Source organism: Haemorhous mexicanus, chromosome 18 (assembly GCF_027477595.1).
Source record: "Haemorhous mexicanus isolate bHaeMex1 chromosome 18, bHaeMex1.pri, whole genome shotgun sequence".
NCBI lineage: Eukaryota > Metazoa > Chordata > Aves > Passeriformes > Fringillidae > Haemorhous > Haemorhous mexicanus.
Genome location: NC_082358.1, coordinates 862,200 through 889,369, shown reverse-complemented (window position 1 = coordinate 889,369; position 27,170 = coordinate 862,200). Strand labels below are relative to the sequence as shown.

General features: G+C 45.4%; 1 protein-coding gene across 7 annotated transcripts; it reads right to left on the bottom strand.

Annotated features, from left to right (window-relative positions):
• On the bottom strand, window positions 1–27,170 carry SAMHD1 (SAM and HD domain containing deoxynucleoside triphosphate triphosphohydrolase 1). Of its 7 annotated transcripts, XM_059862414.1 has the most exons (17): window positions 26,348–26,773; window positions 24,464–24,535; window positions 23,574–23,794; window positions 21,626–21,698; window positions 20,157–20,317; window positions 18,356–18,471; window positions 16,409–16,479; window positions 15,496–15,651; window positions 12,800–12,900; window positions 12,593–12,701; window positions 11,998–12,089; window positions 10,540–10,655; window positions 7,458–7,597; window positions 4,694–4,783; window positions 3,467–3,571; window positions 3,028–3,165; window positions 1–1,950 (listed from the first exon to the last, which is right to left on the bottom strand). In XM_059862414.1, the coding sequence occupies exons 4-17, from the start codon at window positions 21,653–21,655 to the stop codon at window positions 1,828–1,830; spliced, it is 1,548 nt and encodes a 515-aa protein (XP_059718397.1). In that variant the 5' UTR covers window positions 21,656–21,698; window positions 23,574–23,794; window positions 24,464–24,535; window positions 26,348–26,773; the 3' UTR covers window positions 1–1,827. The 7 variants fall into 7 exon arrangements, with proteins under 7 accessions (XP_059718397.1, XP_059718393.1, XP_059718396.1 ...); XM_059862410.1 differs by lacking the exons at window positions 23,574–23,794; window positions 24,464–24,535; window positions 26,348–26,773 and adding exons at window positions 26,855–26,921; window positions 27,002–27,170; XM_059862413.1 differs by lacking the exons at window positions 23,574–23,794; window positions 26,348–26,773 and adding an exon at window positions 26,855–26,920.

Sequence of the window (27,170 nt, the reverse complement as noted above, 5' to 3'; positions counted from 1 at the left end):
TTCTTTAAAAGAATAGTAAATCATACTTTATAAATTTATTCTTCAGAGAGGCTCAGATGAACATGTTGAGAAAAGAAATGCTCTCAGAACCTAAAGTTAAGTATAAACTTTTTGGTTAACATAAACAAAAGACCTTTCCCAAGTATAAAGTGCACAGTTAGTAACAAATTAAAAACAAACCAAATCAACAAGAAAAAAATTATATCAAAATGATACTTGATCTTATGCAGACAAGGGAGATAAATGTTTTCACTCTAAGATATTGTTTCTTGAGGAATAGTAAATTTTTTAAAAGCTTTTAAAGAGGTCACAAGCGCTTCTAACCAATCTGGTTCATCTGCAGGTCTGAAATACTCTTATACAGGGGCACCAGAGGTTACACCTTCAGACACATGAGCACAGATACATAAGCAGCAGAAGTACCTGGCTACTCATTTTCCCTCCCTCTAACAGCATCAGTTCCCAGCATAAAAAGGGCAATGGAGATATTACAGGGGTTGTGGAGTTCTCTCACAGCACCTTCCCACTGGGTTTTCAGGATCTACCCTGGCCATCCACACCTGACTGCCTGAGCCAGATGTTCCAACACCAGATGTTCCAACACCTCTCTCCCCTTTCCAGATATAAAGGCCACAGATTGCTCCAATTCCTGAGCATTACTGAACATTTCACTTTGTGTTTTTAGTTTTGTGGTCAGACTTTTTCAAGCTTTGAGGTTTTATTTAATGAAAGCAGCCTTCCTCTTAGACCTGAGTAAAAGATGAGAGGAAAATGGTCTTCATTTGCCCAACAGTACAGACATTCAGAACACTCACACCAGTACTGCCAGTACAGGAAAACTGTAAGAACCCTCACAGAGCTACAAGAGACAGAAAAATGATACAGGGACAGCCATGAGGTCCAGGAGAACAGGGCACAGGTACAAGAATGGAGGCATTCCTGATGAGCCTGTCTGCCCAGTACAGTGTAAAGCAGAACCAAGGTGCACTTGGTGCAGGATGGGCAGAGCAGGGCAGAACCCTGCTGGCACTGCCCTCTCTGCACACCTGAGCCCTGGCAAACACCTGGGCAGCTTGGCCTTCCTGCAACCACTCACACCACTGGCCTTGTGAGCAGTCTTTGCAGGACAGACAGTAAAAAAATATAACATTCCATGTATAAAAAATACACAATAAAACAATAAAAGGCTGCATGGCACTGCAATGCATTGTTACTTCAATAAAAATTGTGGTCACTTGTAGCAAGACGCCTGCACCAGTTTTTTGAATACCAGAAATTTAATCTTTGATTATCAAAAGATTGCCCTCTCCCTTCCTTTTTTTTTCCATGAAATTAATTTTGCTAATTTTGAAGACACCACCCTTGGTAATTTCTTCTTTATCTCACTGTATTTTCAGAAGCATACTTATCCCTCTTCCTCAGACACTAAAAAAACCCCAATCACCCCCAAAACCCCACCAAACCTGGGTTGGGATTTTTTCTAAGTCATGCAATAGCACAGCTAAGGAAGGGATCAGGACTGGACGGAGTAGTAAAATCCTGTAACAACAATGAACTGCAATTTTTAAAGTTACTCCTGCTACACAGTGCCACTACATTAAAAAATCAATGAGAACTGAGTTTACTCTGTTGTAATAAATTGGTTTTTAGAAGTCCATCTGGAATACGCACTTGAAGTATCTACATTAAAACATTCTGTATTGCAAAATGTATTCTGCATTGTTCCGTGAATCATTCCAGTCTGTCCAACCAGCTTTTAGAAAAGTTGAAGCTCAAATTTACTCATCTTCTGAGGAAGCAGACTGAATAGCACCAAAAAGAAACCTGTTACTTATCAAAAGAAAGCCTTTGTTTGCAGCTGGGTTCTGAGGCTCTCCTGTGTTCATCATCTGTCATGTTATTCCAGGTTTCCTTCATTGGAGTTAGATGAGGAGCAACAACATCACCATCCTAGTATGAAAATACAGGAAACATTAATTCCCTTTTGCTTCCCATTCTAAAGCCAAGGAAAAGCAGCTCACCCTCAGGCTGAACTGGAAAAAATCAATCCGAGGTCCCAGAATCTTTATAAATCAATAAACACTGGTGACTGTGCACCCCAGAGGTGGAAACTGCTGCAGTGAGTGGTGGGGAGACAAAAGTGCCCTGCCTGAGAAGGCATCACCGCTGGCAGTCCAGTTCTTCCTAAATTATTACCAGAAAATCTGGAAGGTCACAGGTGTACTAACAGAATCATTAGTGTTTCCTGTGACCTCACCCAGCACCTCATTAGCACTGCTGCAATCAAGCTACCCCTGGTGTTGGGATGTGACTTGCACTGTCTGAAACAAGCAAGGTGTACAGCAGCTGAGGCAGTGGGCTCACCCCAGGCAGATGCAGGCAGTAATCTGTGCTCAGGCATGGCCCACGCAGAGCATCAGCTGCCTGAGATCAGAAATTGGCTGGTGCTGTGCTCTGCAGCCCACCAGGGCCTGCAGGGTGGATGTGCTTGAACCTGAACAATGTGCTTAGAGGACACAACCACACTCTACAACCAGGGAGAGCTGTTGTTCAATCCATTTGTAAAAAGTCCTTCTAAAATTACCTGCTCTAAAAGACAGAGGCCAGAAGAGTGACCTTAAGAAAGGGCCCTACCAAGTTTTCCATGGCTGCATCCCCACCTAGGAACACTCCTCTCCTGGGGAGCCTCTTCTGTTTGAGGATGCAGCTCTTTCCCCTACCCGGTCTAGTGGAAAGTGTCTCCGCCATGGCAGGAGTTTGGAACAAGGTGATTTTCAAGGTCCCCTTCCAACCCAAACCATTCCATGATTATATGACCCTATGGTACTTTCAGGTGTCTCCAGCACTACTTCAGGGAAACCAAAGCACCCCCAGATGGGAGCTCTGATAAAACCAGGGGTTAGGTGAGTGAGTGGGTGCCTCTGCCACTAAGGCAAGTCCTGAATGTCCAACTTGTTAAAGAAAAAGCAAGCTTATGGATGAAGGTTATGAACTCTAAACAAGAAATATAATGAGTGAATTTGTTACCTGTGGTTTGGTGAAATCATTCTGCATACACCACTGAACGAAGTACTGTTTTGCAGCTGAAATAATATGTGGATCCTGACTCTTGTAATAAACCCGGACAACCTGCTCCATAAATATTTTGGGTAAAAGCTTTGAAACCTTTGAAATAAAGCAGAAAAAAAGCGTTAGTATTTCTTGGAATACAGAAGGAAACAGTAAGAACCTCCACGACAATCCATGAGTTTTATCCAAAGCTATTGTGATATTCCAACTCCTAGTCTATTCCAATTAAATACTGTTCACAGGCAAAGGCTGTCAGGGCTCCAGATTGTCACACACCGAAGATCTGCAAGGCTATGGATCCCACCACCTCTCCACAAATCCTGCATGAACAGCCACACAGGACTGTGATCACTTCCATCACAGGTGGTGAAAATGCTTTTCAGAAGTAAAAGCCTACCTGTTCTTTACTGATTTTGACTGCCTTAGAAGGATCAGCCTTGCAATAGAAGTGAACCTTATCGATTGGATTCTGTTCCTTCATTCCATAATCCATGCTGATAACCTTGCAAGTAAAAAAAGAAAAATGGCATTTGTTAATGTTTGTCTTTAGTTTTCTCACAATAAATACAAAAGGCCACACACACTCCTGAAAATTACAGTCATCAAATGAAACAAAAATTAACAAATTATTACTTAAATAAACAATCAGGTATTTGTATTTTGCGTCTTTCTTCTACCCCCTCATGCTCTGATGCTGCCAGGTGGATATTCACATTTACAGTGACCAGCTCCCAGTTATGCTCTGAAACATTCCAGTTTCCAGCACTGGAAGTGGACTGGTCCCTTGCCAGCCTGAGCCTCCCCAAAACACACAACCTACAGAGGGCTGCAGCAGAGCTTACAATCATAAACATGAGGTTTAGACATTATTTACATTGGCCTGGTACACCAACACTTCTGTGGTCAGCAGGGACCCAGTTCCATATGATTTCAGTTTGTGGGATGGGAAAAGCCCGGGCAAATTCTGTGAAGCTCAGTGAGCTGCTACAGTCTGGCCCAGTGAAGGAAACCTTCAATGCAAGGGCACCGTAGGAGTGGCTCGTGATGCACTCTGTGGAAAGCCACTCTCTCTTCCCAGAATGAACTGAGAACAGGGATTAAGCTGTGTGATGCCTGCAGACTGCCCCAGCTCCCTCCTGTGCCTCAGGCTCCCTCCCTCCCACCACTGCTGGCTGCAGACCGAGCCATGGCAGCAGGTGCTTTGTGCCTGTCAGGCATCAGGAGTGCAACACCTGGAGCCTGGAGGTCACTTTTGCCTCTTTTCCTCCCTCTGGCCGCACAGGTTTCCTGCGTTCCTGACCCATCCAGTGGGCCCAGGCTGCTGCCATTGACACCCATGTATCAAACCCCACAGATTTCTCCACTGCTCCTTGCTGGAGTGAGGACAGTGACAAGAGAGCCCATTTGTCACCTGGAGCAGTTTACAGGTGACAGCCCAGTGAGGCTCCCCCCTGCCTGCCCCACACCCTCCCACCACAGCAAACCCCCCACGGGAAACCTCCGACCCTCAAAGGGAGCCAGGCTGCAGCCACAGACACCCTGTGGGTTTGCTCTTTCACCAGGCTACACAAGGCCCTCTGTGAGGGAGAAGGTTTTACTTGAACCCGCTCTGAGAGGTGTTTACATCAACTATGAAATTCTCAGCCTTTAGCTCCACATCTGGAGGGTCCTTCTCTGGCTTGGAATTAGCAATGCTTTCTGCCAGGCTGTTACTCTGAAAGAAACCAAACCAAAGGATAAACTCAGTAACTCAAATTACATTTATGCACTCTCAGGTATAGGTCAAGGCAACACAACAGGTGTCACAATATGTTTTTAAACTAAAGCTTTCAATTCTTCACACCTTGACAAGACTCTTGCAACAATCTGGTTGTTTGAATTACTGTATACCATAACCATTAGTATAAAACCCAGTTTTTAGAAACAAACCAAACTTATGCAAATGAGAAACCCCAAAATCTGCCAGTCTGTGAAGGAGGAGCTTTACACCTGATGATGGGGCAGGGGGAGAGCAGGAGTGCAACATGCAGAATGCTGAAGCATGAAAGCACAAAATAAGTACCTTCAACCAACCGTTATACAATACAAATGTGTTACAATTAAGTTCCCAAAAGCTGAATACTAGACATTTTCACTGAACTTTTCATATGAAGGTCTGCAGGATCTTACCCTCTGATAAAGCTTTTCTATCTATGCAGTAAAACATAAAAGAACCACAAGAGACAGACAACCACAAAATAAAAGACCCCACAAAAAGTACTCCGCTAAAGTACTCCACAAAAGCTGAAATCCACAAAGGAGTTTTGTGTGGGTTTGGCCCCAAGGGAATATTCCCTGCTGACACTTAGGCTAACCCAAAGCAGAGGAGCATGATCAGATGGAGAGCAGCCGTCCACTGAAATGTGTGAGTCCTCACTCAAAGGCTGCGGCCTTTTTTCAGGGCTGCTGCATTCTGGGGAAGATGCAAAATTTGAAGCACCAAGATTCCCTGGGAGCAATTGGGACTCTGGGAGTGCAGCCCAGAGCAGTCTGAAGACTGTCCAGGAGGGAAGGAATTCTACTAGGAGCAGTTGGGTTGCTTTTTGGTTTGGTTGTTTTTTGGGGTTTTTTTTGCTGTTGATTTGTTCATTGCAGAGATGCAGAGACTGACAAGTAGAAAATCACACACATTACCAAGCTAAGGCGCGTGTGTGGTTTGCAGTCACTCAAGAAACCAAGGAAAGACTGAGAGCAAGCTTGGAGGAAAACTGCCAGGAGGGAACAGGTTTGAGGCAGCCTGTTTGTAATTATTTCTACTCTGTATCAGAATTAATATGTGTTAACTTACTGCCTAACTTTGCTTGCATCATTTTGAAATTACCCCTCTAGTTTGCATTAAATGGAAACTCAACCTTCATTTGAGAACTCTCAAGCTCTTTGGGATTTTCTCCTGGCTCTGGCCAGCTTGAGAATCACAGAAATGCAGAGGGCTGGAGCAACCTGGTCTAGTGGAAGTCATCCCTGTCCATGGCAGAAGGTTGGACTGGATGGCCTTTAAAGGTCCTTCCCAACCCAAACCATTCTGTGGTTCTAAACCCAACCTTGTGGTGTGGGAAGGAGCAGAGCAGACACAGCTCTGTCTTGTGCAGCTCCCCTGCAGCGCTGGGAGGAGACTGAGCCTCTGACATTCCTGCCCACAGCACTACAGGGGGAAACATCCTCCCTTAAACCCTCAGCTGTGCACCCCGAGCTGCAAAGCACTGGCTGGATATAATTACAGCACCAACAGTGATCCAGTCTCCCTTCAAACCAGCACCTTGGATACCCCAGGATTCAACGCCTCTGGCTGGACTTTCAAAGTGAGAGCTCTCCTCTCATTAACCAAGCTTCTGAAAGGAGCTGTTTAAAGGTGGAAATCATAACATTTTCTCTCACACCTGTCTCCTTATTTGTTGGGCCACCAACCCAATCTTCTCCTCAGAAGGGCAGAAACTTGACAACCCATTTAATGTTTGCTTTCACCTATTTCCTCTTGCTTTTGTAATACAGAATCTCTTAACATGACTTTTTTGTAAACAAAGAACACAAGCAAACCTTCTCTTCAAGCAAAAAGATGAACAGCTACATCTAGTAGTCCTTTTCTAACCTTATTCTTTAGAAGAGATGAACTATTTTTATGAAGACTTTCTAGATACAGACATGCACTTCTGGAAATCAGAAATAGAAAATTTTCACCATTATGGCTGAAATTTGGGGATAAGTAACTGATGATCTGACAACACAGTATAGCACATTAAAAGAGCTGAGCCAGCTGAAGTGAGCTCTAATATATCATTACTTTGAAACAAGACAACAGGAATTAAACTGCTATCTGCTTTAAAAAGCACTCATGAAAAAGACTGGGAAAAGTACCTGCATTCTCGTGCTTAGTACAGAATTTAACACCAAGAAATTCAGCAGCTATTATTCAGTTTGATATTTATTCTCAATGCAAAGCACACAAATTATGATTCAAAGCAAACGTGATCTTAATTGTTTTGAAATGTTCATGAACATCAAATGATGTAATAACCTTTTCAATCACTGGACTGTAAGAGTCTTTTAGAAAATTTTGTATTTTTCAGAAAAGTTTTTCCTGAAAATATTTCTGCAATAATTCAGCTTCAGAATTTCCACCTGTTGGTGTTCTTCTGACTGTAGATAAAATTTTCCCCAATTCTTTATATGTTTCACGGCTCAGCTACTTAAAGATGGAAGGAAAACTTCTGACTCTATTTTTCAAATAGCAAATAACAAAAAAAACCCCAAACCCTCAAACTAAACAAAGCCCACATAGACACAAATGGATGTTCAGCAACTTCACAAACATTTTTATGGGAACAGAATTCAGAACCTTCTGAATTCATTACCTTTATAATTTCCTTCTTTGATTCAGGTCGAGTCTCTCCTAAAAACTTGTATAATTCACGTCGTTCTATTTTACGCAAAATTTCTCGTGCCTCCTCCAGTTCTGGATGACTTGAGTGCAGAATTTCCAGGTAGACACAGTCTGCCAAAGTTGCATTGTTTTTTGTTACGTATGTCACAATCCAGTGTCACAGTAAAATGAACAAACAGGGCCAAAGGTTAAAGCAACCAGAAAAACTGTTGGTTCAGGAAAGTCACTTTCAGGGAATGATGGAACTAAGTCTGACAATGAGAAGTCACAATATTATCTTACCTATCATTAGATTCACAATGATTGTTGGCAGAAAAACTATCTCAATTCTCACCTGGCAACATACTTTGTTATTTCACTAGAAGTTACTTTCTCCTCTTATTTAGCCAGTCTTGTTTAGCAGACTGTCCTGAACTCCACCACTAACTAGCTCAGGATATGGGTAAAAACTCTGTCTTGTAAAAAATAAAGCATGGCCATTAAGCCTTCAGGTTTTCTCAAACTTTGGATGCCAGCATCAAAACCCTCCATCCTGACTCCACGTGACAGTGACACAAGCAGCAAGATTCCCACCATCAGATGGAGCAAGACAGGCTTCTTCTGATGTGGCTTTAGAGCAGAAAGGTTATTTTTGGCTGTACTAGAGACTGCTGTTGCCAGCATGCTGCTGGCCTGATCTGCACCCCACGACTGCATTCCCTGGCCAGGAACACCTGGGCAGCTTTGACACATGCTGCAAGCACAGCCCTGGAAGAGCCCACCCAGAGCTGCAACTGGCCTGGGGAGCTCCCAACAGGGTCCAGAACAATCTCTGAGTCATGTACCAAAACACCTTCAACCGGTTTAATGGACAAGGTCAACCAAAGCCAGAAACTCCTCCATGAGGAACCACAGACCAGGTCTTTTCCGACAAAGAAACGATAATGCAGGGGAAATAAGAAGCCCATGAACATCTTCCATGTGCAAAAGCAGCAGTGACAAGGAATGTTTCACTGTCTCAGCCTTTACTAGAACTAAGATGTGCTGCCAAATCAGGAGGCAACACATGGTGGTTCTTCACCCACCATGGAAGAAAGTTAGGGAACCTTCTGCTGCAGAACCTCCCAGAAGTTCATCATCTGGACAATTTCACAGAAGCATCACTCACCAGGGACTGCTGAAACAACCCAAAGGAGTGTCCAGGTTGCAAGCACCTGTCCTGGATTAAAGGACAGGTGTCTGCCAAAGATGGGAACCCCCCCTTGGAATGGAGAATATGACCCCCTTCCCTCTGAATTATTATAACTTTGAAATGACAAGGCTTTCAGGCAAAGCTGGGGGAAAGGAATAGCAGTTCCTTGCTGGGGTGTGTGTGTATACCACGGCAAACAAACCCCAAGCCCGGCAGCAAGGACGAGCAGACGCAGAGCCCCAGGGCCGCCTTGTCCCACAGACGCTCCCTCCGGGAATGGGGCGGGGGCCGGGATCCCCTTCCCAGTGAGGTTGGGTGTTGGAAAGGTCCCAGCTCAGCAGCTGAAGCTCAGCCCCGGTGAGCAGAAAGCAGCGCAGGACAGAACTCCGCGGTGGCGGCGAATTCTCCCCAGGGCAGCAGCCTGCCCGTCTCACCTCTGATCCCAAGGGCGAGAGCGAGCGGAGCTGAGCCCAGCCCAGTCCCTCACCCAAAATTCCCTCTACTCTGCCCTTCCCAAGAGAATGGTAGCAAACCGCACCCTTCCCCCTCCTCCTTGGCTACATTTTTTGTCTCTCTTAAGTATTGTTCATTCCCATCTCTTAGGCAACAATTGGAAGAAAATTCCCTGAGAGAAAGGAAAAAAAAAGGAAAAATCTTACTCTCCACAGCACCAGAGGCAGGAAGGAGGTTTAAGAGGAGGCCATACTCGTCCTTCATGCTCCACTGTACATGCTGGAACTTTCCTCACATAACTCTCCCTTGCTGTTCAGCCCTCCTTGCTGAACAGATGGTCCCAGCAAGCAGCTCCTTGCTGTGGCAGACTGTGAGAGGCTGGGCACAGCCCTGCTGTCCTCGCCCTGAGCTGTGCTCCTCACCAGGTACCACAGGCAGTTACCTGCCAGGCCAGCCATTCCCCAGGAACAACTTCACCTCAGTTCTTTCCTTTCTGCCCAGCCTTCCATTGTTCAGCAACACAGCTCATGTTCCCCAACAACTACTGCCCCTCAAACCAGCCACCCTTGTCCACACAGTGACAGAGGGGACTCCTCAGCGCAGCAGCAGGAATGTGGGCAGACTGCAGACGGCTGTGGCATATGAAGGACTGCCAGCAGAAGGCCTTTAGCATCACAAAGGCTAAGGCACACAGGATTCTTTGCAACAGTGCCCTCTGGCCCTGTCACTTCATCCATGGACCAAAGACAGAAGTTCTTCAGTCTCTCTGTTGGCCAGCTAAGGCTCGGTGATGGACACTCAGGAGGGCTGGCTTGGAAGTCCTGGTGAGCTGTAGCTGACAGGTGCTGCAAGACCTGCCAGAGATCAGGAGCAGCCCTGAGCAGGACCTGCAGCACCCCTGCCCTGCATGCACAGAGCCTGGGAGCAGTAGGGTTGCCTGGCCCCCACTGCAGCTCTGAACACAACCAGGGGAACACCAGGGCACCCCAGCACAGACCAGGAGAGGCAGGCAAGCAGGGCAACCTGAGACCCTACGAGAGCTCCTCGGAACCTGCTTTGGGAATGGGTTCACACCACAAAACACATCCAGAACTTCACCTGACAGAGCCACCTGTAGTACCACTTAGAGCTCACTAACATCCCGCTTGTGACAAGTGAAACAAACTCAGGGCACAGGCAGGACCTTCTAACACTGCTGAATCTGAACATATGTGGAATATAAAGTTGGTGCTTCTTTCTTTCTCTCTCTCTCTCACAACATAAAAGTCATTTAAATTAGAAGGTCTTGCTCTCCCTTCTAGCAAGATTTCAGATCACAAGCATTAGACAGTCCAGGCCTGCCCCACCTTCTGTGCACAAAGGCAGTAAAAACAGCATTTTAACAGGCACTCACGCTCTTTTACTTAAAGAAATAATTGAGACCTCATACCAGTTAGTTTAGTATAGGCTTCCATGTCCTCCATTGCTGTAGAAATCCGATACACTTTTCCTCCAGAGCCTCTTATTTCGAAAAATTTGTCTGCTTTTTGAAAGGCTTCTGTTATCCTAGTTTGAGACAAAATTACAACTTCAGGATAATATAGTTTTGAAATACCTCTCTGATCAACAGGCAAAATGAAACAAATTGGTGTATTATAAACAGAAGACAACAGAAGAAACTGTAACCCCAGCACACAGATGACACTGATCACTACAACATCTCATCTCCATGCTGTCACTGCACATTCCAACGGAGATTTACTGAAGACAGGCTCAGAACAGAACCTTTCGATGAATGAGCAAATTCACTTTGTTCTGCTTCAGACTGGGTTTAGCACTGCTGAGACAATTGCAGAACCCTGCAAAAGAGTGACATGGTCTCTAGCTGCAGTAAGGCCCCCTCACAGATGATCAAACCCTTTTACAGACTCCTTGCTTCCCCAGTTAGCTGAGAGGGTACAAAGCATTGTAAAGGGAAAGCATCACAAACATGTAGTATTTTCAGATGGGAAAAAATTATAATTTAAAGATGAGGTTCTTCCAAATTTCCATGTACCTTGCTGTTATTTCCAGACTGGACACTGTTTTGGAAAGGCTGCTATAATTATAGGAAGCCAAGAACTGAGTTTTTCTAAACTAAAAAATATGTTTTACTTGTCATATGTAGGTACTGTCAAACCCCAGCATTTTTAGTCTGAGTTTTAGAGGATCCCTAAATCAGGAGCTGAAGTTTATGAAATGAAAGCAATCCAAATCACTCTTGTACTGTGGAATCCTTAACATTCCTTTAACCAAACTCAACAGACAGTTACCCAGCAGACAAGACCCTAAGGAAAAACTATTTGGGGATACAAGTATTTCTGATTCTCAAGAAAAGTAAAAAGAATAATGTTATAGGGAAAATTCTAGAGACATCACCAAGAGAGGTAAAACAGCAGGTAAGCAGCTGAGTTGGTCCTGAACAAATCTTGCATTACATAAACACAAAGCCAGGCCTCAGCTGAGCTACATGAGCCCTTTCATGACTTTGTTAGTAACCTTGCTCTAGTATCCAGGCAGTTTGAGCTAAGTGGTCTCTAACTTGCAGATAAGGATTTGACTTCAGCTGTCAGCAGTTTAAATGGTTTAAGCACACCCTAGTCCTGTGCTTCTTCAGGCCTCTAGCAATTTTCCTCTGATTTAATTCAATGTGGAAGGATGCTTTTGTCCTCCTCTCTTTCTGTTTTTGTTTGCTTTGCTAACCACAGCCTGGTATGATACTCTAAGCACTAAGTCTTTTCACAAGAATCAGAAGCAGCTTTTATTCTACGTCAGACCTTACTGATTTTTCTGAATATTCCAAATAGATACAGACTGTTTCAAGAATTTAAATATAAATTGAAAAGGAAGGAAAGGGAAATATACTTGCATTATTTCAATGATGTTGCCAGTCTTATGCTGGTATGCTCTCCGGTGCAGGCAATTCCGGGTGTGGAACATCTCGTACAAATTGCCAACTTCCTGAATCAAAAAAACCCTATTAGCATTTACTTTTGCCACAGTCTTACTAGGAAAATTAAAACAATCAATCAATTAATCAAATTAGTTGTCTCCTCCCATTCACAGCATAAAGCAGAATGACTATTATTCACAATTTCCAAATTTTGAAACTGGCTCAGGCCACCACAGGAGAGCAGAGTGCTGACAGTGACCCCAGGCAGTGGAGAGGACCCCTCATCCCTTTAGCAGCCCCTCACCAGCCACATTCACTTCCTGCCCAGCAGACCTAGAGCAGGATTACGCAGATCTGATGGGTCCCCTGACAGGATGTGCCACAAATCCTTTCAAACAGTGGTCTGCTCTGACCCTCTCCCAAACAGCAGCTTCTGAGAAAAACTTTCAGAGCAGCAATTACTTCTCTTCCTCTTGGGCTAAGGGAGCATGGGGCAGGATCCCCAGCCAGGGGGTGCAGCTCCCCTGTGTGCCCCCAGGTGCTCTGAATTCCCTGGGCTCCCCCTGCTCACCTTGTCACGGGGGCAGATGTGCTTCTGGTTTCCCACTTCACAGACCCGGGTGAAGATAAGCAATCGCTTATAGTCAAAATTATTGGGGATCCCCAGGTGATGGCAATCTCTAGAAATATTGCACAGAGTGTTTAACCATATGATCATTTTTGTACATACGGTAGCACTTTGTCAATAGGAATTCACAATAAAATGTAAGATTTGTACCTTGCAAAATAATCCCACTTGTCAACGTCGATGCCATTTTTTTTATTAGCTACAATCTCATAGAGGAAACTTTTCTCCTTTGGTCGACCACGGTAGGGCCACTGACAGGGGAGCCAAGAAGAAAAACATCAGAAACAAGAAATTAAAGTGTACCAACAATGTCAAATGCCTTTTCAAAGACAGTGGGAATACACCTTGACTTTGCTTGTGATAAACATCCAACACTGAGGTAGTGAAGAACACAAAGACAAGGAAAGAACTTCCAGAAGCTATCAGGCATTAGAAATCCAGAAGGGGGCCTTAGCGACTGTCTTCTCATAATCTCAAGAAGAATAAAATCCATGAACACAAGTATTCATTGCCCATTACTCTACTAAAAGAAAGCCTGCAGCTTTGAAATGAAAAAAACAAAATAACAATGTATCAACAAAGAGGGGAAATTTTGGAATTATTTCATTTTCAGGGAATTAAATACACAAATATGTCATTGTCCTGCAATCTTTTGCCATCTACAACTTCATAGAACAGAGTTTAAACACTTACTTAGAAGTTTAAAGAAAAGTTTTTGAATATTCAGCTACTTAACCTCACAAGGGACAATTCAGCCATAAGGTAAACAGGAAACAAACACCAAAATAATAAGACACAAGGTGCATATTTTCTTGAAAATGTAAAGATCCTTCACCTAAAAACATGCCATAAAGTGGCCTTGAAATTCTGAAAGTGGAAAGCATTTTGCAAACATAGCTTCCATGTTACCTGCACCACAGAAATACTAAAACTGATGTGAATAGCAACTGAAACACATGCAAGCAGAAGGTTGCAAGCACATAGTGGATAAAAATACCATGATCACAGAGCTCTGCTACTGGAACATGTTCAGAACACTGTTTATGTCTGGTGCCTGAACACCCATTGTCCATTGTCATGACAGAGGCCTGCACCACAGTGCACAACCTGCCAGTGCAACCTGCTGCCTAACAGCAGGAAGGTGCTGCCATGTACCGTGTGTGGCACTCCTCTTCCTGGTATCCTGCTGGAAAACAGGCACAGAATCCAAACAGGGCAAACCAGTCAGGGGGAAAGAACCTGGCACAAGATCAATGCTAGTGGCAGGCACCAAGATTCATGTGCAAACGAGCCCTGTGGGATAAAAATCAGCTTGTGGATTTTGTAAATGGATGTCCTCTTCTATAGGATCTCAGACTCAATTTCACTCTGCCAAGTTCCTTGTATTTGCCATGGGATTGCTACCCACTCCTGCAGCAGAAAATAATGGGCAAGTGTGAACATTTGTGGGTTACTTGTTTGGGACTACATATAAATTCTGATTAGGACCAGATTGTCCTGACACATCTCCCACTGACTTCAGCTGCTACCAGTTGTTTACTCTGGGGGCAACTGAATGAGTGTCCTTGAAGAGGTGACAAAAGCTGTAAAGTGTAAAATGAGGAGAGAGGACTGAGATCTTTCACAGAGCTGCAATGATTAACAACCGCCATCCCTTCTTGCTTGCCTCTTGAGGCAAATCATTTATTCAAGTCTTACCCTCTATGTTTGCTGCTGCAATAAATCCAAGCATTTCACTGCTGTCATCAAAGCTGTTGTGGCTCTGGCACTCTGGCCAGGCTTGGACTGCTCATTGCCTCATCACTGCCAGTGCCGTTTTGTTATCCAGACTGGGGGCGGCCTCCTTTACTCCAGACCAAGCCCCCCTAGATCCCTCAGCTGCTCCTCATCATACTTGTGTTCCAGACCCTTCCCCAGCTCTACTGCCCTTCTCCATTGCACCTCAGTGTCTTTCTTCAAGTGAGGGGTCCAAAACTGAATGCAGAATTTGAGTTGTGGCCTTAGCAGTGCCCAGCATAGGGGCACTGTCACTGTCCTGGTCCTGCTGGCCATGCTATGGCTGGTACAGACCATGTGCCATTGTCCTCCTGCCCACCTGGACACATCTGGCTCATTTTCAGTCACTGTCAACCAAACAGCACCTCTTTCCTGCCTAGCCACTTTCCAGCTGCCCTGACCCCAGCCTGTAGCAGGACCCAACACCTGGCATTGTGGAACCTCACACAGTTGGGCACATTGATCCAACTTATCCAGATCCCTCTGTAGAGCCTTCCTGGCCTCCAGCTGAACATGACCTGCATTTCCTATACCCAGGCTGGCTGGGCCTGGCTCCCTGCTTGTCCTGTACGTGCTGCATGATGGCATTCAGGATGATCTGCTCCATGACCTTCCCTAGCACCCAGGTCAGGCTGACAGCCCTCTAGTTCCCTGGATTATCCTTCTGACCCTTACTCATGGAGCCACATCTGCTGACTTCCAGTCAACTGGGACCACCCAGGACTGCATATAAATGATCAAAAATACCTTGGTGAGCACTTCTTCCAACTCTCCAGTACCCTTGAGTGGATCCTAATCACCAGTTAGGTTCCCTAAATACAAGTAACTTTCTACAGCTTTCCTCTGATCTGGAGGCTTTTGGGTAAGAATTCTCAGGGAGCTGTAAGCACATTAACACATCTACCAGCACTGTAAGAAATAAACACAACACTCCTCCAGCATCAGTTGAGACAAGATTCCCAGAACTTATAGAGCTAGAAGTAACATATAGCAGAAGCCAAAATTATCTGTTCTTTCAGCAAAATAAAGAGGTTTCTTGGCATAAGGACAGGAGCAGCATGCTGACTCACCGATTTCACACAGGCAGTTTCATCTATAGGACCTCCTATTTGTTCCTTGATGAACAACATATCTTCTTCCAGGACAAGACCATAGGACTTCATGACTTCTTCTAGTTTATTGGAAGTGATCAAGTGCTCAAACATTTGAACAGAAGAAATTTCATGCTGTGAAAAAAACCCATCCAAATATTGTATTACATAGTTTAAAGCATCTTTCCTGCAGAGTCACAGCTTTACTCCAAGCCATCAGCACTGCCTAGCAGGGCACATGGGCAGGCTGGTGTGAAGTGCAGAAGCTGGGTGCTTTCCTAGTCATTTTCAATTAAACAGAAGAGGAAATCACCCAGTCTACAGAGTCCAGAAACACACTCTTCAGAGAGCTGTTAATTCTGTGTGTTGTGAGCTGTTAATTGTGTTGACAAACAGCAGCAATGCAGTTACAATGCTAAAAGACAAAATAATCAATTTTGCTGTGTAAAAGATTAGCCAGTTTACTCATCTGATTTTGCTAAGAAATTACAAGCAGAGAGGGGCCTGAAAGGACTGTGTTGCACTTCATTCACAGCAAACAACTGTTTTGGAAAGTTTGAATTCTAAACAATATTGAATATTCTGCCCTTGGACTAAACATACTGGAAAGGAAGCTGCCAGTTGGTATTTTTGAAATGTAAAATATATTCTGCAGAAAGCTCTCAATATGCATTTTAAGGCACAATGCTGACCAAAAATGATCAGGGCAGATCTAACAAGGATATCATCACAAGATTAGAAAACAACATTTTGGTTTTAAATTAAGCCATCAAAATGATGCAATAAGGTAAGGCCACTACAGCCTCAAAAGCACTGGAACTCTTTAAAGATTAATTATTTGGCCTCTAAAAATTTCAGGTTTGTCTTTTCATTTTAATAGTGAAAAGCCTACCTTCCAATTCAAATCTGGACGGGTGAGTGGAATAAATCTTCCATCAAACATGTGTGAAAATGGCCCATGACCTTAAATATAAAGATTACACAGGTTTAATCTGAGACATAGCTGTCAGCAAAAATTTCTTGAGCAAGCTTACATCTGAATTCTCCTGTATTTGACTTTTCTTGACATATCACAGTCTTAGACTGGTCTGGTTGGAACAGACATTAAAGATCATTTCATTCAGCCCTCTGCCATGGGCAGGGACACCTTTCACTATCCCAGGCTGCTCCAAGTCCTCCCAAACCTGGCCTTGAACACTTCCAAGGATGGGGTGGCCACAGCTTCTCTAAGCAACCTGTGTAAAAGCCCCCTGTCCAAAGTCCCTCTGCACTCTCCTGGAATCCCTTTTATGTGGTCTAAGGCCTCCCTGGAGCCTTCTCTCCTGCAGGCTGAACACTCCCAGCCCTCCCAGACTGGCTCCAGAGCCAACCAGAGCCAAGACGCCCCAGCCCTTTGTGTATCTCCAAGGCCTTGGGGCAATTATGGGGTGCATAAGAAGCACCCCATCCTTATGCTGGGGTGCGGGGCTGGTGGCAGCACTGCAGGAGGGGGTGCCACCTGAGCAAGGCAGAGGGGCAGAATCCCTCCCCCTCTGCCCATGGTGGGGATCAGCCCAGCACAAGATGGGGGTTCTGGGTGAAGAGGGTCCCACAGAGAGTCGGCCGAGTACCAACAATCACACCAAAGTGGCTCCACGTCGTTCTGCTTTATTCAGCAGCTCTGGCATATTTATCCTTCTCTATGCACTGTCTCATGCCACTGCTGCTTAACGCTCATTGGTTAAGTGGCTGCATTCACACATACATGTTATTTGCTGATTGGTTGTCACACTATAAGCATTTTAGCTGAGGTGTGCTAAATTAGCAGTTTCCACAATATGCATGGCATCTGGCCTCGTCCTGGCACAATGCTCATTTTTCCTTGTTGTATCCATTCGAGGACAGTACATAGTCTATCTTGTTCCGAGGACAGTACATGGTCTTCAAAGTAACTCTGTAATCTGCAGGTCAGGGTTGTCCAATTCTTGTAAAAGTACAGCATGCCCTTGTTCTGCCAAGAATTCTCTACATCTGGGCTGCCTCTAGTCCTGTCTTACCCACCAGCGCTCCCAAGTTCTTCTCCTGAGGGCTGCTCTCAATCCACTGTCAGCCCCTCCAGCCTGTCCAGGCCCCTCTGGATGCCCCATCTCTTCCCTCCAACATGTGACTCCACCACACAGCTCCGTGCTGTTGGCAAACTGCCCAAGGGTACATCGATCCCACTGTCCCCATCACTGACAGAGATATCCAAGAGCACCAGCCCTCACACAGGACACTCCTCACTGGGCTCCACCTGGACATCGAGCCTGTAACCACCACTCTGAGTGCAACCATCCAGATAATACCTTCCCCATCACCTGTGACGAAAACTCAGGTATAACAAGTACACTTCCCTAAGATACTTCAAGTACTACTGCACTTAACAGTCAGTTCCAGCATCTACACCACAGGCAAGTACTGCAGCAACACTGAGAATATGAAATTACTCTGTGTCAACTCTGAAGAAAAGAAGTAGTTATGAAAAAAATGTTACAATTTTTGAAAGGAACATTAATTTTCATTCTGAAATGTTTGAAGAGACCTAGAGAAATCACAGAAGGAAGTGGACACTTCAGCTACTGAGGGCAGAATTTTAAGTACCATTTTGAAACAGAACAAAACACTAGCTAAGAGTGGCTACAGATTCAGGTGGAACTGTCTCCACAGATGTACTCCAGACCAAAGAGAACAGATAAAACCTGTTTTGGAATACGGCCATGTACTGAGCAGCCCAAAAGAGCTCACATCTTCTGACCTCACAGCCAGCTTTTCATCCTGGTTAGCTTTCCAAGAGCAACAACCCATCTCAGGTGTTCCTTACCCAAATCATGACAAAGCCCAGCAATTTCTACACAGAGGATGTCTCGCTCAGTTATATCCAGGTCTCGTTGTCTTTCCTTCAGTGCACGAACCAGACATCCTGCAAGGTAGCCAACCCTGTTGCAGAAGGAAAAGAAATAAATAAAGCATTGGTTTAGGATGAACAGAAAAAGAGAAGCTCCCCTACTGTTTTGCTCCATTAAGTCACAGCCCTTATCTGAGAGGCAGCTTACAAAGAATACCCAACCCTGACATGGGAGAAAATCACAAACTGCTTCCTGTAGTAGAGTTTTAGTCCTCCAAAATCAAAAAAGCACGGGGTTCCATGGATACCCAAATGGATACCATGCCCAAAACACAGAGACTCTACAGCATCCTGCAGTATTTCATAACACACAACCCCAGGGTAGCTGTGTAAGGGAACAACATTGCACCACTGACAATGAGAATCTTAAAGCACCTGAGCTTACACTGAGTCCTTAAATTCCAGTCAGGGCAAACTGCAAAGGTCCACAACAGTCACCAAAGCATTTGGTACTTTTTTCAAACTGCTTCTTTATTAATAGCTCATGACAATTACTTCTCATTCATTTTAGATTTGAGAATTGATTTAATTGAATGGGCACAAAACCAGCAGGAGCAAATATATGGCACATAGTCCCATAAACTGTTTATTATAACCTCTACACAAACCTCTTTTTCCGCTTGCCTCAACAGCTCCCTTTTTTAGAACAGCTTAAAGCAAGACAAGGACATATGACGAAGTATTATGTTTCATTAGTCCAAATTTCACTATTTGATGGCATTTTACTAGACCAATAAGCACACAAAGCTCAGTTCTTCTATTTGTAACACTGTAGAAATCTTTGGCATTATATACAAGTGGAGAACAACTGTCCTAAATTTAACTCGATAGATCAATGGAACTGTTCAAAAGAAAAGTTGCTGACAGAACTGAAGTTTTCAGACTTCGGTTGTGAAAACTTTGTTTATAGTCAAGCACATTTCTGTCTTTTTGGTTTACCAGATGCAATCAATCCAGGCTACCTCATTCATCTCACCCTTCTGCAAACAGCCATTTGAATCTCAGTATAAGTAAGCCAGATTTACTCCACAATATTTCAGTACCAACAAAAGCAACTTTAGGCTGGCCAGTTCACCTGAATAAAAACCACTTACAAGCTTAATTTCACTGCTTCTTGAGAGATACCCTTAAAACAAGCTCAAATTTGTCATTCATCAGCTTTCCTGAGGAGTGTGAATGACCTAGCAACACTCTACAAATTCTTGCATCCATCATATTTCTGCCTAATGGAATGACAGCTAAAAGCCTGACAACCTGCCATGGATTGCATGAAGCACATCTACCCACAAAGGGAAACATTACAGATCAAATTCGTTTGGGCTGTGCTGGATGATGTGCGGGGATTACAACTGCCTGGCAGATCATAAGAGTAGCCCTGGTACACTTACTAAGTTTATGCTTTAAGACTTGTATTTTGACTGGGGGAACATAAAGCACTTACAGTTTTTAGCTAACATTATTCTTAGAATAATAAAGGGTAGGGAAGGAAATCTAACATTGATCCATCTTGGTTTGTTTATCTGTCTTTATTAAAAGAAATTCAAGGGAACAGCCCACAATCACAAGGGATATCCAGGAACATTAGAGACCAGAAACGCCCCCCCAGCAGTTTTCACCAATGCTCAGAGAGCAGTGCCCCTTGGCTGGCACTCCACAGCAGCAGAAGCAAACTTAGGGATATCCAGATGCCAGAGATGCATCAGAAGCACCACCTTACCCCAGGGAGTGCTCAAAGCGGTTGTGAGAGGCTCCCGGGAAAACAAAGTACGTTCCGCCCAGCTGCTTGATGTACCGGAGACGCTGGAACTGAGGGGTGTCGATGATCCGAACCAGCAGGGGATGCAACTCAATGTGCCCATGAATAGGATCATTAAAAACCTACAGAAGCAAGGAAAAGAAATAAAATTAAAATTCGACTTTGAAAAGAAACAGGCACCAAGGTAAAGGATATCTAGAATGGTCAAGTACTTGGTGGGAGACACTGTTCATCTTCTGTAAAAAAGACATATCCTGCCAACCCTACATCAAGATCAGAATCATAGGAAGCTTAGGGTTGGAAGGGACCTAGTTCCAACATACTACCATAGGCAGGGACACCTTCCACTAGACCAGGCTGCTCCAAGCCCTGTCCTATCTGACCTTGAACACTTCCAGGCACGGGGCATCCTCAACCTCTCTGTGCAACCAAATTTATCTCAGAGAACTACTAAAGCTTGACACCAAAATGATAAAACTGCCTCTTTCCCATAGCAAGGGGAGTCAAAATGCCTAAAAATGTTATCTCTAACTGCACAATTCCAAAACTTAACACGAGTGAAAACTGCTGTCTTTATTAATCTCCTATTCAAATTAAAGCAGCATACTGCAATGCATGTCTGAGATATCCAATAAAAGTGTTTGCCCTGATACTGTTCATGCTTTTAAAATCAAACACAATATTGCTGGGTGGAAATTATGATTGTTACTCTTTTCTTAAAACAAAATATAAACCCCCAAGATGACCAAAATATGAAATAATTACTTCCTGATAAGCACATATTTTTAGAGACATCTCAGTAACTACAGGGACTCCAGTAGAGAAGGTAAACACATTTAATCTTTAATCCTTGCTGTTAAACTGCAGGTGAAACCATTCCATCACACACATATCTTGGTAAAATACTTATGCAAATAAGGTTTTCCTGTGCTCTCTACCCTTGGTCACTGAGCTGAGAGGGCTCTAGCAGATATGCAGACTACTACAGAACGTGCACAGCCCTGGCCCCAGTTAGAGCAACACACACCACTGGGAGAAACAGCTGGACACAGGAAACAGCGACAGCAAGGAGGAGTCTGTTAACTCAGGCCAGGGAAAAACTAATTAAATAAACCAAGGGGAGGCTCTACACAGAGGGATGTGAAAGGGAGCTTCTCCAACACATGTCAAACAGCTCTTCTGCTCATTTAATCCCTCACAACCTGGACGTGCCCACTGAAAGGTTCCACACACGATGATTCTAGTATTTCTTCTAGTTAATATGGTTTTTCACAGAACACCGCTACCAAGGACCCAGAGTTTGCTGATGTGCAAAGAAAAGGCACCAGCTGGCAGCACCAAGGCAAGAAGGGAGAGGCAGAGAGAGGGAGCAGAGCCCTGTGCAGGGCTTGGGGCAGGACCTGGCCATGGTGTCCCCACAGCATAGTTACCTTCATCACCTCCATGTGCTGCTGCTGCATCTGTGTCAGGCACGCCAGCACTTCCAGTCGCTCAGCTGGGCAGCTGGGAAGGAAAAAGAGGCACTGAGAGCAAAGTCTGCAATGCACATCCCTTTACAATTTGCAGTACATATGGAATTACTTATGCAAGTTCATATTACTTTGGTGTTCCTTGATGGAAGAAGACTGCAACTATTTCAGAAAAATATTGAAAGCATTTATCCTTCTAAAATCAAGTACAGAAGGAAGGAAACAAATAGCTACAGAACATGTCTGCAGAGCAGTGTAAGTGCTTCTCCCACTTACACAGAACTGAGAAATAAAACCACCAGGAAACTGATGAAAAAAACTGTATAAGCCACACCTAGCATCCTTTAAACTTATTCAGATGCTGCATGTTGCTTTCCCACAACTGACATTTTTTAAGGATGCAAAACTTCCTTAAACTAAAATGTCAGAGTACCAACAAATTATTTTTATAAAAATTTCTTGTAGTTAGTCAACTGTCTATTAAAAGTTTAATTTTGTCAAATTAGGCTGAATTTTACATAAATTAATTTCAACTCCAGCAGCAAAACCACTGTAGTTTAAAACATGTTCTAATTTTGCTGAGACTGATTATTCTATTTTGCAAAGATATTTTGCTGTCATTTTTAATAAATTATTAAAGGTCCCCTTCACATCACACAGCTAAACTTCCAGTGCAGATACTCTGCTGTAGCCACAGCAGTCTAAGAGCACAGGTGGGACAAGTCTGGGGAGAGAGAGAGAATATGCCCTATCACACCTACTTTTACTAACTCTGTCTGCAAGCTTTGCCCTTGAGCTAAATGGATTCAGCCTCAGTAGGACAGCAAACACTACCATGAGAAAATACTTTTTCTCCAGCAGTTAACCACCAAGTTTGGTTTGATATCAGCCTTTCACCATAAAATTTAGCACAAAATAAGACTATAAAGTATCTACTATTAGGAAAAAGTACTGCTTGATGCAATACGTATTCTCATCTGAATAATTTAATAATTCACAATCCCTAAAATATTAGAGGCATGTGATGTTTGAGCTGTTGGTAAGCAGTGTTTCTCTCAACCACTTGGTATTGCCTTCTGTAACAGGGAGCTCTTGGGCTGTAGCTGCTCCTCAGACTGCCACAAGGCAGTGCTGGAACACCTCTCCTATGCAGACAGGCTGAGAGAGCTGGGGCTGTTCAGCCTGGAGAAGGAAGTCTGCATGGAGACCTCACTGAAGCCTTCCAATACCTTAAGGAGACCCATACAAAGGAGGGAGAGGGACTTCTTATAAGAGCAGATACTGTCAGGACAGGGCCAGTGGTTTTAAACTGACAGAGGGCAGGGTCAGATTGGCTATTAGGAAAAAATTGTTCCCTGTGAGGGTGCTGAGGTCCTGGCACAGGTTGCCCAGAGCACCTGGGCACCCCATCCCTGGAAATGTCCAAGGCCAGGCTGGACAGGGCTTGAAGCAGCCTGGGATAGCAGAAGGTGTCCCTGTCTGTGGCATGGGTCTAAATGAGATGATCAATAAAGTCAACCCAAACCATTCCACAATTCTAAGATGAAAAACTCCCTTGGTGATGCCCAGACCACCATGTGTTCTATGATACAACTCTGGGGGCAAAGAAATCAACATTGTGACCAGCAACTATTAAACTAATAGAATGAATGCTTTAAACAACTTATTCTTCACAGAGAATCACAGAATTAACCAGGTTGGAAAAGACCTTTGAGATCATTAAGTCCAACCTATGACCTCACATGACCTTATCAACTAAACTATGGTACTAAGTGACACATCCAGTCTTTTTTTAAATATATCCATGGATGATGACCCCTCCACCTCCCTCCTGAGCAGCCCATCCCATCCCAATGCCCAATCACTCCTTCTGTTAAGGATTTTTTCCTAATGTCTAGCCTAAACTCACCCTGGGGCAGCTTAAGGTTGTGTCCTTTTGTCCTGTCACTTGTTGCCTGAGAGAAGGTACCTCCTTCCAGGTAGAGAGTGGTAAGGTCTCCCCTGAGCCTCCTCTTCTCCAGGCTAAATGATCCCAGCTCCCTCAGCCACTCCTCATAAGGCTTGAGTTCCAGATCCTTCACCAGCCTTGTTGCCCTTCTCTGGACATGCTCCAGCATCTCAACATCCCTCCTAAATCGGGAAGCCCAGAAGGTGTGGCCCAACCAGCACAGGCTAAGAATCACTTCCTTAGTTCTGCTGGCCACACTATTTGTATTTTAATATGTTCTGTTAAGATCTGTCATCTGGCAACCCTTTGTGCCCCACACTGGGCTCCAAGAAGGATTGTTATGGACTAACCCCAGACAGGAACTCAGTCCCATGCAGCCACTCGCTGCTCTGGTGGGATGGGGAGGAGAACTGGGAAAAGGTTAGACCCTGCACGCTGGATACTGGTGTGACCAATTGCCTGGATGCCCCACCTTCCCTGCTCTTCTTCCTCCTTCAGAGAGAACACAGCTGCAGAGCATTTTTCACCTGAAGTCTACACGGCCAGACCCTTCTAAGCAAGACAAACCCTGTTAACGCAGGAAACTGGAGTTTTCCAGGACTCTGCAGGCAGATTTCCTCTAACAGTCAAAGCAGCATTACTGATGGCTGCTTGGAAATGGTGACAACTGGCACTTCCCCATCCACTCCCCTCCCTGCTTTGTCCACACCCTGCTTCATGCCATAGGTCACAAGGATGAGAAAATCCCTTTCCTGTGCCCAAAGAGGTTAGCCAGACAGCCCCACTCATCATCTGTGTTCAGCACAGGAAACACCCACTGCCAGCAACATGAGAACACCTAGGAAACTCACCACACTGGTCCAAGCTCTCCCCTCTGAACATCCAGGAGCTCGGGGAACTAAATATTTGCATTCATTAGTGGCCTGTCACAGAGAAATGATCCAGCTTACTGCAGGTCAGTGTGCAGCAGACAGCAAAATAATTGTTCTGAGTGCAAAGTGAGAGATGTTTACAGAAAGCAGAATGCTTGAGCAATTTCTCATCCTAAAGAGAGTGAGGGAAAGAAAGAGAGGAAGAGAGTGAGTGAGGGAGAGAGGGTGAGGGGAAGAAAGAGAGGAAGAGAGAGGAGCCCTTGGAGTCAGAGATCAATCTTCATGGAGGTGAAGATTGATGAATGATCGATGCTCGTTTATTGCAAATCTGAGGGTATATTTATATGGTTATGCAGGGTTCAGTGACATGAGAACACAACTCCTTTATACTGTCTGCCCAAGGGGAGAATGTCTCTGCTGTCAGACACACATGCAGGGTTGTGCAGCTTGCCTCTATCCAGTGTCTGCTCAAAATGCTCTCTACATCATCCATCTCTCAACAGTTTCAGCTTAATAGAAACAAGATGTCAGATCTCACAGAAGAAAACTTATACAAAGTTAACAATATCATATACAAAGAAAACCCACAAGCCACCTGTAAACCCATCACCATCTACTCTCTACATGAACTGAGAGCTCTCCACAGTCCTGTGTCTCCGTCACCTGTATCCCATGCTGAGGGACCTCTGGCTACCCCATCCTGCTGCCCATGTTCAGCACTGACAGACTGTCTCTGACTCCCTAGACTGGCTGCACATGTCCAATATGTCCTGGACACCTGATGCTCCTTCCCTGCAAGAAGCAATCAGCCTCCTGGCAAACCCTAAATAAAACTAGACACCGTTGTCATTTCAGTCAGGCAATTACCTGGTACCTCAGCAATAAATAAAGCCTTCAGCTGCCTTCACGCCATCACAGCATTTCTATCTGCACACTTCAAACTGCTGCAGTTAAATCCCTCTCCCACAGAAAGAGAAATCAAAAATATGTTAATGACTCCAGCACATGTCTTACCTTGTCCAAAGCACAGCACTTCTGCCTTGTCCCACTGCATCACACCAGCTTTTTATTCTCTTCCAACACTCATGCCCAGACACCCGCCCTTTCCCACTCCCCCTCTGCACGCCGATGTCTCAATAAAACAGTGGAAGAGCCCTGCACCCCCAGCACAGCATGAACTCAGACGAGCCTTCAGCCAAGGAGCCAACACCAAAGTGCTCTAACCCCCAGCAGAAAGCACAGCTCTGCACTTGTGTGCACCTGCCAGATTACACACCCCAGCCTACCTCAGGGTTACCAACCACAACATCAGCAAACAGCTGGAGCCAGCACATGGGTTTTGAGACAAATTTGAAGGAAACAGTATAAACAAGGTTAACAAAGGAGTAAAGAAAAGACATTACAAGATTAAAAACCACCAGGAAATATGTGGTGAGCAAGCAGGCTCATATCCCAGTAGAGGGGAGCAAAAGAGGATCCCCAGTGGGGCACAGAAGGGGCAAAGGGGCCTTTCCAACACACACAGAATAGCAGGACAGATTCATACTCTTTGCTGTTCCAGAAAAGCAAGAAAATATATTCGCCACCAGAAAGATAAAAGGGTTTTGGGCCCAGTCATCCCTCACTGCTGGGAACAATCCTTTACAAACTTTAGAACAGCATCCAGTGTCCCTGTGTTCATGGCAGAGGACCTCTACCAGTTGGACTGCCTGCTCTGGACTGCTCAGGGCAGCAAGGACTCGGCCGCTCACCCACAGGCCCCTATTCTGCCAGAACACACTGCAACACTTCTTTTTCAACAGCAACCCACGCTCCTGTCGGCACAACAGAGAGCCAAGTGCCGGCAGCTGCTGCAAGGCAGACCTGTCAATGCCCGGGATTTCTCCAAAGGAGACGGGTGACACTCCGCCTCTCCTGAGCAGCACCTTCCACTCTGTCAAACATCGGAGATGCTGTCGTTCCTGGAGTTGGAGCAGCAGCAACTTCAGGCAGAAACGTAAATTCCTATCAGAACTCCTGGAGCTCACTCTTGCGTTCCCAGCAGCAGTCCAAAGGTCACTGTGCTACCCAGGGGATTTTCATTAAACCTTTCTAAAGAATCGAGGTTTTTTGCTTTTCATAGTTATTTGGGCAGCAAGAGTCCGCGCCGTGGTTGTGCTGGGATCAGCAGGGCACGGAACTGCTCCGAGGGTCCGGGATCAGCCCCACGAGCCCGTTCCCTCGCGTTCCCCCCGCACAGTTCCGCTCGAGGCGTTCGGGGCGGCCGCGGCCTAGACCCGGGCCGTGCGCGTGTGCAGCCGCTCCCCGCGGGCACGGCCCGCCCACCGCAGCTCCCGCGCCTCGGCCCCGTATCCCGCGGGCGGCGCTCACCAGATGCGGATGAGCTCGGGGGCGCAGGCCGGCAGGTCCAGCAGCATCCTCCCGGTGACCCCGCTCTCTGCGGGAGCAAGAGAAGCGTCAGAGCCAGCGGCCGGGCCACATGGCCACGGCCCCGGCTCCGGCCCCGGCCCGCCGTACCTCGGAAGCGGCGCAGCAGGCTGGAATCGCCAACGCCGCAGCGGGCGAGGTGCTGGCAGAGCCGCTCCGTGTCCCACAGCCGCGGGTCGCTGCGGTCGCCGCGGGGCCCCTCGCACCGCGCGCGCTTGGCGGGAGCGCCCGCCGGGCTCCCCATCCCGCACCGCCACCG

What these genes read in the sequence shown, in the direction of transcription:
- SAMHD1 (XM_059862410.1), bottom strand. Translation starts at nt 27,155, where the DNA reads ATGGGGAGCCCGGCGGGCGCTCCCGCCAAGCGCGCGCGGTGCGAGGGG. An exon ending in AAACTGCCTGTGTGAAATCG is followed by an intron (nt 12,901 to 15,495) that starts GTGAGTCAGCAT and finishes CTCCCCTGTCAG; the next exon opens with TGGCCCTACCGTGGTCGACC. An exon ending in ACATCTGCCCCCGTGACAAG is followed by an intron (nt 12,090 to 12,592) that starts GTGAGCAGGGGG and finishes TTTTTGATTCAG; the next exon opens with GAAGTTGGCAATTTGTACGA.